General features: G+C 43.0%; 1 protein-coding gene across 2 annotated transcripts; it reads left to right on the top strand.

Annotated features, from left to right (window-relative positions):
• Window positions 1–278: 278 nt before the first annotated feature.
• Window positions 279–12,191, top strand: LOC132320908 (E3 ubiquitin-protein ligase TRIM36-like). Of its 2 annotated transcripts, none has more exons than XM_059834547.1 (10): window positions 279–510; window positions 2,297–2,314; window positions 3,755–4,080; window positions 5,535–5,681; window positions 6,779–6,874; window positions 7,815–8,068; window positions 8,730–8,854; window positions 9,409–9,702; window positions 10,005–10,302; window positions 11,837–12,191. In XM_059834547.1, exons 1-10 carry the CDS (start codon window positions 471–473, stop codon window positions 12,189–12,191), a joined length of 1,953 nt encoding a protein of 650 aa, XP_059690530.1. In that variant the 5' UTR covers window positions 279–470. The 2 variants fall into 2 exon arrangements, with proteins under 2 accessions (XP_059690530.1, XP_059690531.1); XM_059834548.1 differs by lacking the exon at window positions 2,297–2,314 and adding an exon at window positions 2,342–2,351 and having other exon boundaries at window positions 279–512.
• Window positions 12,192–13,352: the final 1,161 nt, after the last annotated feature.

Raw genomic sequence — 13,352 nt, 5'->3', positions numbered from 1 at the left:
CTAAAGATGAACCGAGTTTGCCTAGTGGCGGTGTTCATTTCAGTTGAAAGGAATGTTGTCAGTGCTTTCATAAATGTTAATTGAGATTTGTTTGCAGCGTTAACCAGCGGAATGCCTCAAACCAGCTAGAATGTGCGATTCTAGAATAGAACGATTATTCTAGAGAGCTGGGCTTTTGTGACATACAGACATACAGCTGTGCAGTAAGTCTTGCTGGCTCACGTTTTCTGCACTTACACTTGTTTTTCCCTCTTTCTGTCATGAAGGTTACCATTAAGGGTATCGAAAGAGAGCTCATCTGCCCAGCATGCAAGGAATTATTTACCCATCCACTGATCCTTCCTTGCCAGCACAATGTCTGTCACAAATGTGTGAAAGAAATACTCTCTGCATTTGAAGACTCTTTCGCTGATGGAGGCTCTGAATCCTCTAATCAGAGTAGCCCTCAAATTCAAAGCTCTTCTTCCAGCATGGACAGGATTAGTAGATCAGGTACGTATCGGAATTTTTGCGTGTTTTCCTTATTTTATGTGTTCGACTGACTTGAGCCGAATTGCGTCTGCATTGGTAAAATGTCTTCCCGGTACTCCTGATGCAGTTAAAGAGATGACTTAGGGATAGTGCGAGTCTTGTTCATTCTGTGGCGAGAACAATGGGAATATTTTTAAGGACAGTGCACTCTATTTCATATATAATAGATCAGTCTTTGTGGCGTCCTGTAAATCTTTGTAACCATTGTATTTGTTTATTCCTGTATTTCAGTTACATTGAGATGCAGTAGCATCATGTTCAATAGCGTCGCTGTTGAGGTGTAGATTTCAGCAGTTTTATTGCCTGTCAGTGGTACTGTTGAGGTGGTTCTCTCAGGTTTCGGCCAGCCTAAATTGAGTAGTTCGACTTCCTTCTGAGCCTCTGCAGACTTTGCAAATGATGGTTTTGTCCTACCCAATTCATTACGCTTACAATAAATCATTTTCCATAGATGATGGTTATTGCACGGTTGCAGAATTGGGAGACAGATGACTGTAAGAAGACTGCGCTAACCGCCTCTTCCAGTGTGGTCTGCTCTGGAAGCTTTAAGGAGCACTCCTCATGCTCTTTGTGATGTCACACTAGAAAGATTCTTACAGCTGTTGTGTAATCCACAGATGAGTTGTTCTTTTACACAGATACTTCGAAAGTACTTCTTGAAAGAAACCTCATCTTGGCTTTTAGGCTTCCTTCTGACGTAACTGTCCACTTTAAAACCGCAGTCCGCAGTGATCTGGAAGAGTCGCCCACAAGACAAACCCTAAAGCTGTGTCTTGTATTTCGTATGTTACTAACGTTCATCATCCCCTTCCCAGTTTTCAAAGCTCAAATATTTTATTTCACCCACTTCTTTTAAACAACTCTTGAGTTGTTAGTACTGGTACTCTTTCAGGATCAGTTTGATAAGCAAATGCTGTGTTTGCTGTAGCTTGGCAGGTTGAGGCTTGCATCATTTGAGGGAATCCCCAAACGAAATAGCTAGTTGTCTTCATTACAGTCCTGTTTTCTGGATATGGGGTGCACAGCCCCACAATCACTGTTTAGCTCTGCATACATTTCAGCTGCTTTCTCAGCTCTCTCTACCTGCAGCGTTATGTGAAGTTTGAACGAAGAGAGCCCACTGGTGACTGCCATCTCCCAAATCCAAGTCTAGTCCCTTTTTTCCTCAGTAAGCATGATGTTCTGTCACGGCATTGTATGCATGGACTGAAGCGGTCACCGGTTTCCGCTGCAGCTGTCCACTACGTGGTTTTACAACGTGGACATCAGGGCACCAGGTTGGGTGCCTAAGGAGTGGTGGGCGCACCGTGGGTGACCTGGCCTCCTTGTGAGAACTGTGGCTTGCCAAGTGTGGGAGTATCAGACAGGCTGTGCGTGGGGACCAGGCCCCCCATGCTGCTTTCAGCAGTGTAAGTAAGGAGGTAATCCTTAATCTTCCGTGGAAAGCTGCCCTCCAGCTTGCTCTCTGTCGGGCAGTAGAAATAGTGATCTAGCATGATGGGGTGCGCAGGCAGTGCTGTGGCACCGTCCACGCTGTGCACAGAGGAGGCAGAGCTCCCTTGGGAACCTGACATTTAGATGCTACTAGATGTCACCCATACTGTTCTGTTAATGCAGTCTAGCTGTTCTGCTCAGAACCTACAGAAAAGCATGAGACCAGCTGAGTTTGAGACTGACATTTATTCATGCTCTGGTTGTGGCTTCTTAGCTGATAGTGATGCATAACTACCATGGGGTACATTTTGAAGATTTTTAAAGGAACTAGTTTCTTACAGGAGTGTTGGTTTGTTTTTTTAAAGAGACTGGAAAGGGCGTGAGAGGTAGGGAGGTTTTGGATTGTTGGGTGAAGCACCCACAGAAGAGTGACACAAGGCAAGTGTCTTTTGGATAGCATCAAAGGACACTTCAAAAAGAAATGAAGCATCAACATTTCTGATGGGAAGATCCTCACTAAATACAGATGGGACCAAATTTCACTTTCTGAAGAAGAACCAATTTCAACACTAAGAATTCAGCTTGAAGTCATACCTCTCTCTATTTACAAATTAGTTATACCAACATGCAGTCATCTCAAGGGGATCTTAAAACCATGCTCCAGCTCGAGAGAATGGTTTTTTATTTCTTTGTAAGGGGAGGCTGAGAGGATACATGTTAAGCGTAAACACTGGCTTAACCTGCTTCAGTAATACATAAAGGACTAATTTTGATAGTTGTGCCCTGTGGGTTCATGAGTGAGACATGGGGATGCACTCTCTGTTTGATAGCCTCAAGAATGTTACCCTGTAAATAGTTTTTGGGTCTGTGTGAGCCATCCCCTGGAACAGGCTCCAAAGAATCCCTAGGCTTGCGACTTGACTTGAGCCTTGGATCACTTTATTTTGGAGAAGAGGGGAAATTTGTGCATAGCTGTTTCGTAGGAGGGCAGCTTCTCTACTGTCCCCTTTTGAAATGAAAAGAGATAAGCTGTACCCTTGTGTAACCATGCAGATCTGTGGTTCCCCAGTTCAAGGTAGAGGAATCTCTCAGACATAACCGTCTCAGCATCCCCTTTGGTGTGCGGGGCTTACTTAGCAGCCCTCCTTTATCAAGGCCGTTCAGCAAGGGCCAAGTCAGCCTCTACGTATTTTGACTGAATGATTTGGCTGAGATTTCGTACTGGTGATATCTAGTTCTCTTGTTTTCCTCTTTATATTTTTATGATGCCTCTTGGGGTAAGCCAGATAAGTTTGACTCGGCCAAAGCAAACTTCAGGGAGCTCCAAGTTGGCTATATTTGTCTGGGAATAACCAGTCTCACTCTGGGAATAGACATCTTACACTTCAGCGTGTTACGAAGCTGTTGCTCTCTATGTGGGCAGCCAGTTAGCCTAAAACCAACTGGTTTCCGGAAGGTTTTGTGTTTAGTCTTTTGAAAGGCTGCGGCTTGAGTGCATGCAAAACTAGACGAAGAAGATAGGATTGGAATAGCTAAATTAACCTTACCGTAGAATTAAGTTTTAGAGTAGTAGTTTGTAATGCCCCCTGAACTCAGACATTACACTACCTTGTCATGGCAAATGTATTCTCTTTGGCTTGGCAGAGTGCATATGAATTGGTATTGTACTGGTTTGGATGATGTGCTACGATAGTTTGAAATTGGTTCATAAATTCCTGTGCTTCTCCCTTTAAAATCTAAACCTCTTCTGTTTACACTCCTCCTAAATCAGGATTTGGTGTCTACACAGGCAGAAAACGTAATTCACTGACTCCTAGATCGAGTCTGTTTCCTTGTCCGGGTTGCCAGCGGGATACTGATCTCGGAGAACGTGGCATCAATGGCTTATTTCGCAACTTTACTTTGGAAACCATTGTGGAAAGATACAGACAGGCAGCCAGGGCAGCCGTTGCTATTATGTGCGATTTCTGCAAACCTCCACCTCAAGAGGCCACAAAGAGCTGCATGGACTGCAGGGCAAGCTATTGCAACGAATGTTTCAAAATACACCATCCTTGGGGAACTGTGAAAGCCCAACATAAACATGTAGGACCAACCACCAACTTCAGACCCAAGGTAAGTATCCCGTATCTTACAGAATTTGGGTTGCAGCATTTGCATATAGCTTCAGACATATCTGTGCAATGGTAGTTGCTTTTTGGGACCGTTGTTCCTTTTTTGACTATTGCTGTTATTCATTGAGTGAACCATAAGCTTTTGTTCTTGCTGACAGCATGACTGCAGTTTTGAACATGTCTGCCTGCACAGATGATTTTCCTGAAAGTTTCCTTCCCTCCTCGCACCTCCCCCCGAATCCAGCAGTCAATGACAATGGGATAGCTTATTGCATATTCTGCTGAATGACAGTCTTATGTACCAAGGTGCTAGCGAGACTGGTGTCTTTGGGCTTTTCACCATAGACTAAGATAACATTTGGGGCCTGAGAGTTGGTTTCAGAGATGGTTTGCAATTTTAGCTTAGTGTGTCCATATTTATGCTACTCACTTCTATTTTTGAGCCCTTTCCTGTCCTTTCTTGTATGTGTGTGCGTGTGTTAAAAGATGATGCTTTTAAAGCTTGACTGTTGGCACTGATGTCGTGTTCTCCTCCTTGACATGACACTGAAAAGCTTTCTCAAGAGCTTCTCTTTGGTAACATGGAGTAGATGGACCCAAATGTCTTTCAGTGCTCTGGAACGAGGCAAAGCATTTCTTTTTTTTTAAAACACACACGCACACATGTGCACAAGCACACCCACCCACACCCACCCACCCCCTTTTAGACGGTTTTATCTGTTGCTTGAGCTTGGAGTTGAGCAGCACTTTTTTTGCCTCTTCGAGCAGTTACTTCAACGTGTTCAATTTTTGAAAGATTACTTTTAGCAAACACCAGCTTTTTCGCAATGCTGTTTAAGCTGGTACTGGAATTAACGCTCAGCATGAACAACTTGTAATTGGAGTCAGACAGAAAAAATGAAACACTGGAGCCTTTTATCTTTAAAATGACTGTGACTGGGGGTGTGGCTGCATTTCATCTGTTGCTCCAAGAGCAATGGCTATGTGGCTGATCAGAGTCTAGCTTAAATTTAAATCATTACAGTATTATGTCAACTCCTGCTTTAAGACAGTTCGTAGTTGTTTCAAGAGATGCTGGCATGGACACAGTTGAATTTGACAGCGTGGCTGTGTTATATATTGCATTTACAGCTCTGAACAGGAGTGTAGGGAGCTTGAGGCACGCAAACAACTTCAGGGATTAGCAAAATGGTTGATTGCAGTATGGAGGCTACATGATGTGTACACAGACATCGCTACAGGTTTACTCACTGTGAACCTCGTGAAACTGTGTGTGTTCATCTGCTGGCTTTCACTGGCATAGACAAATATAAAAGGTGGAAGATAAACTGAATATAAAGAATCCACTGATGAAATCAGATGCTGCTGTGGGGTGATTTAGTGTTTTGATGGTTTGTTGAGCACCTCAGTTTTTGGAAGTACGCCTGCATTCTCTCTGCTCTCTTTTTTTTTCAGATTTTGATGTGTCCAGAACATGAAATGGAGAGGGTAAACATGTACTGTGAAATCTGCAGAAGGCCTGTTTGTCATCTTTGTAAACTGGGTGGATGTCATGCAAACCATAGAGTAACAACCATGAGAACTGCCTACAAAACCCTTAAGGTAAAAGTAAATATTGTTGGACCTGGCCTTAAGAAGGGGAAAAGTACTGAGCTTCTGGTGTAAGGGCAAACTCCCTGTGGCAGGAAGCCAGGATGTGTGTTTAGAGGACACTGAACCAGTCATGAGGCATGCTGTTGTGCAACATCTGTTAATATCTATATTAGTGTGACATAGCGCACTTCTGAGAAACTGTATTTTCTATGAGGCTTGAAACATAACCTCTTAAAAGTCCTTCCACCTTGTTTTAGCCAACTGTATAGCAGTACTGACCAATGCAAAAGGTTTAAGCAGTTTATACTTTACAATCTAGCTTTTTTAAGGTAAGTGTCCTTGTGGCTTGGATTAGCTGATACTTCAGAAGCACTCCTGAAAAATTTGCATTGGAAGTATCTGTTGGGACCTTGTATGTTTCTGAAGTTGCATAGCTGTTAATTCGCAGTACAACAGGGAAGACTTGCAAACATTGCTTTGTTGTTAAAGAATGATTGCTTCTACCTCCTCTTCTTCCTTCTCTTCCTCTCTTGCTCACAAGAAAAAAAAAAAGGGGGGGCGGGGGTGGGGGGGAAGACCAGACCAGCCTGCCTTGTGCTCTTTGGCCTCCTTGCCTGTTTGCAAGGCTTTTCCTGTACAGCTGTTAACTCTTGCAAGTCAGGAAATGCAGAGACACTCCTAAGTTCATGCTTTGAACCACTCATTCTTCTAGCAAATCTTACTACAAATGAGTTAATAACTAACGTGGCTTTTCTGTAAGTTTTAGTAACGTCCTGAAGCCTCATGTTCCTAGCCTAAGAGAAGGTGGCACTTGTGGCTGGGGAAGACTGAGCCAGCTGAGGCTGTTACCTCTTGTCCTTAGAGGCTGTTACCTCTTGTCCTTAGAGGCTGTGCCCCCAGTCCTGCCCACATCAGTGGCCTGATGTCCCTGTGCAGTCATTGCGGGTCACTGAGCAATTCTCCGCAGGGTTGCTGCTCATAACTGGTGGCAGGCTGTTGTCCTTGTAACTAGATAAAGCGAGTGCTAGCTGGATGACCTGCCTGTGCTGGTTGTCGGTTTGGGTGGGATACCCTTCTTCTGCTAGCTCGCTGTTTTGTTTTCACAGGAGAAGCTTTCAAAAGATATTGAGTACCTCATCAGTAAGGAGAGCCAGGTGAAAGCTCACATCACACAGCTGGATCTGCTGCTGAAAGAAACAGAGGTAAGAGTGTCTTCCGTGTTGGCTGGGGATAGCCCTTGCAGGGACACAGCAGAGACTCAAACTGTTTTCACTGAAGTGTTTCAAATCCTTTGGCTTTTTTCAGTTAGCCAGTAAAACAATTTCTGAACAGTTTGTGTTAGTCCTGAATCACAAATGGTAAGACCTAATCCTGACAGTGTTGGAAATATGGGCAACATACAGAGGGAAGTTAAGTTTTGGGTGCTGCTGTAAATTTAATTGAAAGAAAGCTTGTTTGATACCTTAATCAAAGAGAGGTGGGTTAGACTTACAGCTCTTGTGTATTAACGGTGCTTCACAATTTACACTGGCTGGCTGCCGCCTTGAGGATGTTGCAATAAAGTCAGAATGAAGAGTCAAATCTCCCTGCAGAAGAGTCAGAGCTGGGAGCTCACGTACAAGCTGAAAAACACAATGGCAGAAATTGCAGGAGCTCCTGGCCCTGCCTGTATCTTGATAAAGATTGTCTCTGTGCTTTGTAGTTCCTTTTATCCAGGGCACTAGTTAGAGGTGACCCTACAGTTCTGAGGGCATATGTGAGAAGCTGGGCTGGACCCCCATCTCAGTGTGGTTGGGGAAGGTGGAGGAGCACCTAGCTCTTGGGCATGAAGACTTCAGAAACTGACCTGTTTTCACAGTGCTTTTCCATGAGCTGTTTAGACACATGCTATGCGTAACTCAAGACATAATCAGAGGAATACTTTCCTGCTCTTCGTTCTCTGTGTTGATCCAGTAAACGCTCACTAGCTTGGGTGCAGTGCTGATCACATTTTCAGTGCTGATGGGCATAACAAAGCTCATTAGTCTTGTCTGTCAAATGGATGACTAGATTGCTGTGATACCTTGAACAACTTGAGGTATGTTTCTGTAGACAGCCACAGTGCTGTGGAATCTGTCTAAAATGTCTTTTGTTCCCTCCTAGTGCAACAGTGAACGAGCTAAAGAAGAAGCATCTCAGAGCTTTGAGAAATTATCTCATGTCCTAGAAGAGAAGAAGTCCGCAGCTCTTAGGGCAATTGAAACTTCTAAGAATTTAAGGCTGGAAAAATTGCAAACGCAAGCAGAGGAATATCAAGGGCTCCTGGAAAATAATGGCCTTGTAGGATATGCTCAAGAGGTGCTTAAAGAAACTGATCCATCTTGTTTTGTTCAAACAGCAAAACAGCTTCATGACAGGTATCTTCATTATCTTCTGTTTGAAGTACAGATACTGTTCCAGGATGTCTGGTCAGTCATATTCTTTTGACACCTGCTAGCAAAGTACTGAATGCAGTACCTTGTATTGCAAAGGCTCAGAGATGGTCCCAGTACCGTTCAGTAGAAATTGCTACATTACAGTGTGCGTTAAGAAACAGCAGTCAGGAGGGGCTCTGTCCTGTGACAACACGTGGCCTTGTTCAGTAGGACTGCACTGGAAGGGTAGCCCATTCAGCTCACTGACACATTCCTTTGCTCAGAGATTGTATCGGGTATTTGCAAGTTAATCTAACAGGTCTCTTCTGGCTTTAAAGTCTTTGATCTTAATAGCTGTTCTCCATTAGCGCTTCACATCTATTTTGTTCTTTGAACATAATGCCCCAAATTGTTAAAATGCTCTACCAGCTGAACGATTACCTCTTCATTATCTTTACACTGATACCTTTACACTGCTGTACAAAAGACCTTAAATTTTGCATTTGAATTCTGTCTAGAGAGACAGAAATTTCTGGGAGACATCAGTAAGTACATGAAAACAGCACTTTTTATAAAGCAAAACCTAGCATTTTTAGTTTAAGGAATGCACACATGTGAATTCCCTTTTCTCTGTTCTGCCATCCCTTTGCTTCTGTGCTTTCAGAATCCAAAAAGCTACTGAATCTCTGAAGAGCTTCAGGCCAGCAGCTGAAACTACTTTTGAAGACTTTGTGGTGGACATAGCTAAGCAAGAAGAGATCCTTGGTGACTTGTCCTTCCATTCCAATGGTAAATTGCGAGAGCATCAGGTCTTTCTCAAGTTACGACTTGAAGGGCTTCTCTGGAAAGAGGCAAAACTTATGCAGGACTGCAGCTGCAGAACTCAGTCTTGTGACTTGCATTGTCCCTTCTGTCTCTGTGATCCACAAGGCATTACCTGGCAGCAATGCTAGCTTCAGCTTTGAAAAAGAAGCTAAGATGCCATTGCATTCAGTACCAGTTCACATTGGCTTCCAAAACATTGTAGTTAAGTAATACTAGGTCTTCCTAGAAGCTTTTTGTTAACATGACAGAAAAGAATAGGCTTTTATATGCTTTTTTAGCTGCCAGCAAAAATAAATAATACAACTTTCGAAGTAAAAACAGAAAGTAAGGGATTTATGTAAGTGCATGAATGGAACCATCCTCATCTGTACTCTTTAACTGATTGAGTCAGATTTCTGCCCCCACCCCCACCCCCCGCAAGTGCTATAGCCACTCAACAAAGGGCTTGTATGGTTAATTCTAAAACAACAGATATCTAAATTTGAGGGTTTTTTCCTCCTGAATCTCTGGCATTCCAGGTCTAGAAATACCAGAAATCAATGAAGAGCAGAGCAGAATGTACAACAAAGCTCTGATCAGCTGGGAATGCCCTGGGAAGACAGACTCAGCTGATATCTATGTTCTTGAGTATCGTAAGCTTAATGGAGAAGAGGAGAGTGCGACGTGGCAGGAGATCAAAGTTTGCAGCAAGAGCAAAGTAATATCTGATCTTGATGATGACAGCTCCTATGCCTTTAGAGTTCGAGGATATAAAGGGTCCATCTGTAGCCCTTGGAGCCGAGAAGTTATTTTGCGTACGCCTCCAGCTCCAGGTATTGGGTTTTCTTCTGTCCACAAGGTGTTGAATCTGTGTCTGTCGGTGTTAAGAGCTGTAGGTGGTTTCCAGTAGTTCCCAGACTTCTACTCTACTGTTACCGGTTGCGTAAATGTTTAGAAGCACTGTTAACAAACAGGTTAAGTAGGTGGCATGCTGAGACCGTTTTAGCTTGCATGACGTTCCCTTAGCCTTTAAAAGTGAGAAATTCTGATGCCAGCATGACTTAAAATGTAGTTTATAAGCACAGAAGGCCAAATACTTAACTAAGAGGAAATTTTTTTGGATACTGTTTTTCAGTTTTCAGTTTTCTTTTTGATGACAAATGTGGGTACAACAGTGAACATCTCCTGCTGAACCCAGGAAGAACCTCTGTGGAAAGCAGGGCTGGATTTCCTCTACTGCTGGGATCTGAGCGCATGCAGGTCGGATGCTACACAACCCTGGATTACATCATTGGCGACACCGGGATTGCCAAAGGGAAGCACGTCTGGGCTTTTCGTGTGGAAGCCTATTCATACCTGGTGAAAGTGGGAGTTGTTTCTAGCAACCAGATACAGAAATTGTTCCATAATACCCATGATGTGACCAGCCCAAGGTAAATTGCAGACTCTTGCTCAATACATGTTTTATATAAGGAGATGGCTTTTTAAAAAATAAGTTAAGAGTGAGTCTGGTCGCAATTAGTACACAAGGTGAACCTAACTAGTGGAAAGTAGCTTGAAGGATATGCTGTAAGCAGGTTGTCCTGTTCATCCCCTGCTATTAGCAGAAAGGTGTTGTAATTATCCAGAGTCCTATTTTCATTCTTTTTGGGAAAGAAAGGAGGTTCCTATAGATGTCAAGATGTGCCAGTTAAAGCAAGAAGGTAAAAAAAAAGCATCACTTGCAAGATTGAAGCAATGTTTAATTGTCAATAGTAAGACTCTGCCTTAATTTCCTTAGCATACTAGGTTTGGCAGCCATTCAGAGGTACAATGTTCTCTGTGTGTATCTGTGTATCTTTGCTGTAGCTTGCGTCACGGTGGATTCCAAGTCACTGGCTTATCCCAGGCTATACACTTGCATATGGTACTGGAGTGCTACTGATCCCAAGCCAAAGTACAGTGGACAAACCAATAAAAAGATTTCAGCTCTGAAGTATGGTTGTAGTAAGCCTGGATGTGTCTAGGAACTGCAGGCTGGGAAGCTATCTCCTGAGGACTCTTAACTTTTTCAGGAATGTAAAAAATGTATCAGCTTCCTCCTGTGTAACATACTGAAAGTGTAAGAACGCCTGTGTCTTGAGCTGCTTAAAGCCAGACGGAGGCTTTTTGCAAAGTGAGAAATTAGATCCTGATTTCCTGATTTCTTTTTCCTTATCCACACAAATACCTGGAAAACTTTGGCTGACACAAATCCAATCTCCCCCCAGACATCCCAAAAATGCAAACCTAGCTAGGGATTGTCGGCACAGAAGAATGTGTGCTTCTCCAGTGTGTCTTCATCTGGTGACAGAAGTAGGGGGCAAAAGCATGTAGACTGAACAAATCTGGCCACAAACTTTCCCCAGTAACCAGCTGGGAAACAGGGGCTCATGGAAACCTCCAGGCAGAGCACTTTAAAAAAAACCAAACCACCAAACCAAAAACTTAAACCACTACTTTTTGTGTTGTGAATTTTAAAGACAACGTAATACGGCAGTGGTGAGGAAAACTCATAGGACAACAGTAATGTTAAATGTATTTACTCGTGTCATTTAACATTATGTAAATGAAGTTAAACATACCTTGTCTGTAATCATTAGTCATAGTCGCTAAATTACTTTTCAAGTTAACTAATTTGCTCTACCTGTAGGTTCATTAATGATTACCTAGCATGAGTACATTTAGATACATCCGCTCCTTAGTAAAGCCTTCTGTGGTCTTGTCCTCGTTAGCGTTTAGCTGTTATTTATTGTCTGAAGTGGCCCAAGTGAGTGTTCTCCACCTACTAAATGCGTCTTCCCTCCTGGCTTAGGTATATTTTTACCCCACAAGGTTTTGCAGGTGACCATGTGGTGTTTCTTGTCTTACAAAAATGTTTTCTCCAGTTCACATCACTGATCCCCCTTCAGAATTTGACAAAAGCAAATGGTTGTTTTTCTGTTCTAGGTACGAGCAAGACAGTGGTCATGACAGTGGGAGTGAAGATGCCTTCTTTGACTCACCACAGCCTTTCACACTGGTCACTTTAGGCATGAAGAAGTTCTTTATCCCCACAACACCTGCTGCCCCCAAGGATCCAGCGAGCAGAATCCTTCCCCTGCCATCGTGCTTGGGCATCTGCCTCGACTGTGACAAAGGCAAGGTGGGGTTCTACGACGCAGGCCGTATGAAATGCCTTTATGAGTGCGAGGTGGACTGCTCTGGCATAATGTACCCAGCATTTGCCTTAATGGGTGGTGCAGCAGTTCATCTTGAGGAACCTGTCACAGCAAAGTACGGGGAGTACCACGACGACATCTAGTGCAGTGATCTCTTCCCATTGCTGTTCTGAGGTGGAAGACGAGAGAGAGCAGAAGAATTCTACCTTAGTTTTCACTCCTGATTAATTACATTCTGTCCACATGTTGCTTACAAGCCTCTGGGTCATGCTTTTTTTAAACAAACGGTTCAGACACGTCCCACACTAGTGGGAAATGTTCTTCCAGGAACTCTCCTGCCTTTCTTGTGATCTGTGCAATGCTTTTCTCCACAGACTTTCTTCCCAGGGGGAAGCAGGGAAGAAGTTTGACTAGCAACCAAAATTACTCTTCGGGGGTAGAAATCTACCTTTTGTGTAACGTAAATCCTTACATAGTCAGTTTTGCATTTAATGAAATCAAAGCTGACAGCGTGTGATTGCCATTCTCCTTTCAAGAAATCTGCCTGAATGCCTCTGAGGGGTCAAATGCTTTCCAATTAACCCCTGAGCACCAGGGGTTGGGCCCTTCAGCACGAAATAACATTTGCAAAAATACAGTATAAAGCAGGGAGAAATCAGAACTGCAGCTGAACGTTTAGGTTTTATTTGGAAAGAGGAGGGTAAACTAGAATCTGATTGCATGTCATATACCTTTAATGTGACTGTAAGCTAAAACTCTAATTCTGACACCTGGTGTCGTGTAGTTGGTGGCATAATGGTAAGTTTCTTGACTCTTCCAGGCTTTTACTATAGGCTATATAAAAATATATAAAGTGCAATTCTACCTTAAACATCAGACTTACTTTAGAGTCCAAAATCAGAAGTGTTTGCATGTGTGAGTAATTGTACCTGGTATTTAGGCAAAAGCATATGAGTTACTGACATGAGTAATAATATGTGAACTTTTAAAAAAAAATCAGGTATTTCTTTTAATACTTGTTTCTATAAGTTAATTTTTTGATCTAGTAGCAGCTTGGTTTTTTAGTAAGAATGTTAAAAATGCACTGATTAAGTCCTGAGACCCGATTTCTGCCTTAAAGGATGTCTCACCTCAAATTTCTGTTCCTCTCCTTTTAAAAACTGTATCACATAGTAGTTTTGCGTAGAATCATAGAACCACAGAATGGTTTGGTTTGGAAGGGACCTGTAAAGATCATCTAGTCCAATCCCCCTGCCATGGGCAGGGACATCTTTCGCTAGATCAGGTTGCTCAAAGCCCTGTCC

The sequence above is a fragment of the Gavia stellata genome, unplaced genomic scaffold, assembly GCF_030936135.1.
Source record: "Gavia stellata isolate bGavSte3 unplaced genomic scaffold, bGavSte3.hap2 HAP2_SCAFFOLD_34, whole genome shotgun sequence".
NCBI lineage: Eukaryota > Metazoa > Chordata > Aves > Gaviiformes > Gaviidae > Gavia > Gavia stellata.
The sequence above is the reverse complement of the archived record's forward strand: the minus strand, read 5'-3'. Positions and strand labels throughout refer to the sequence as shown.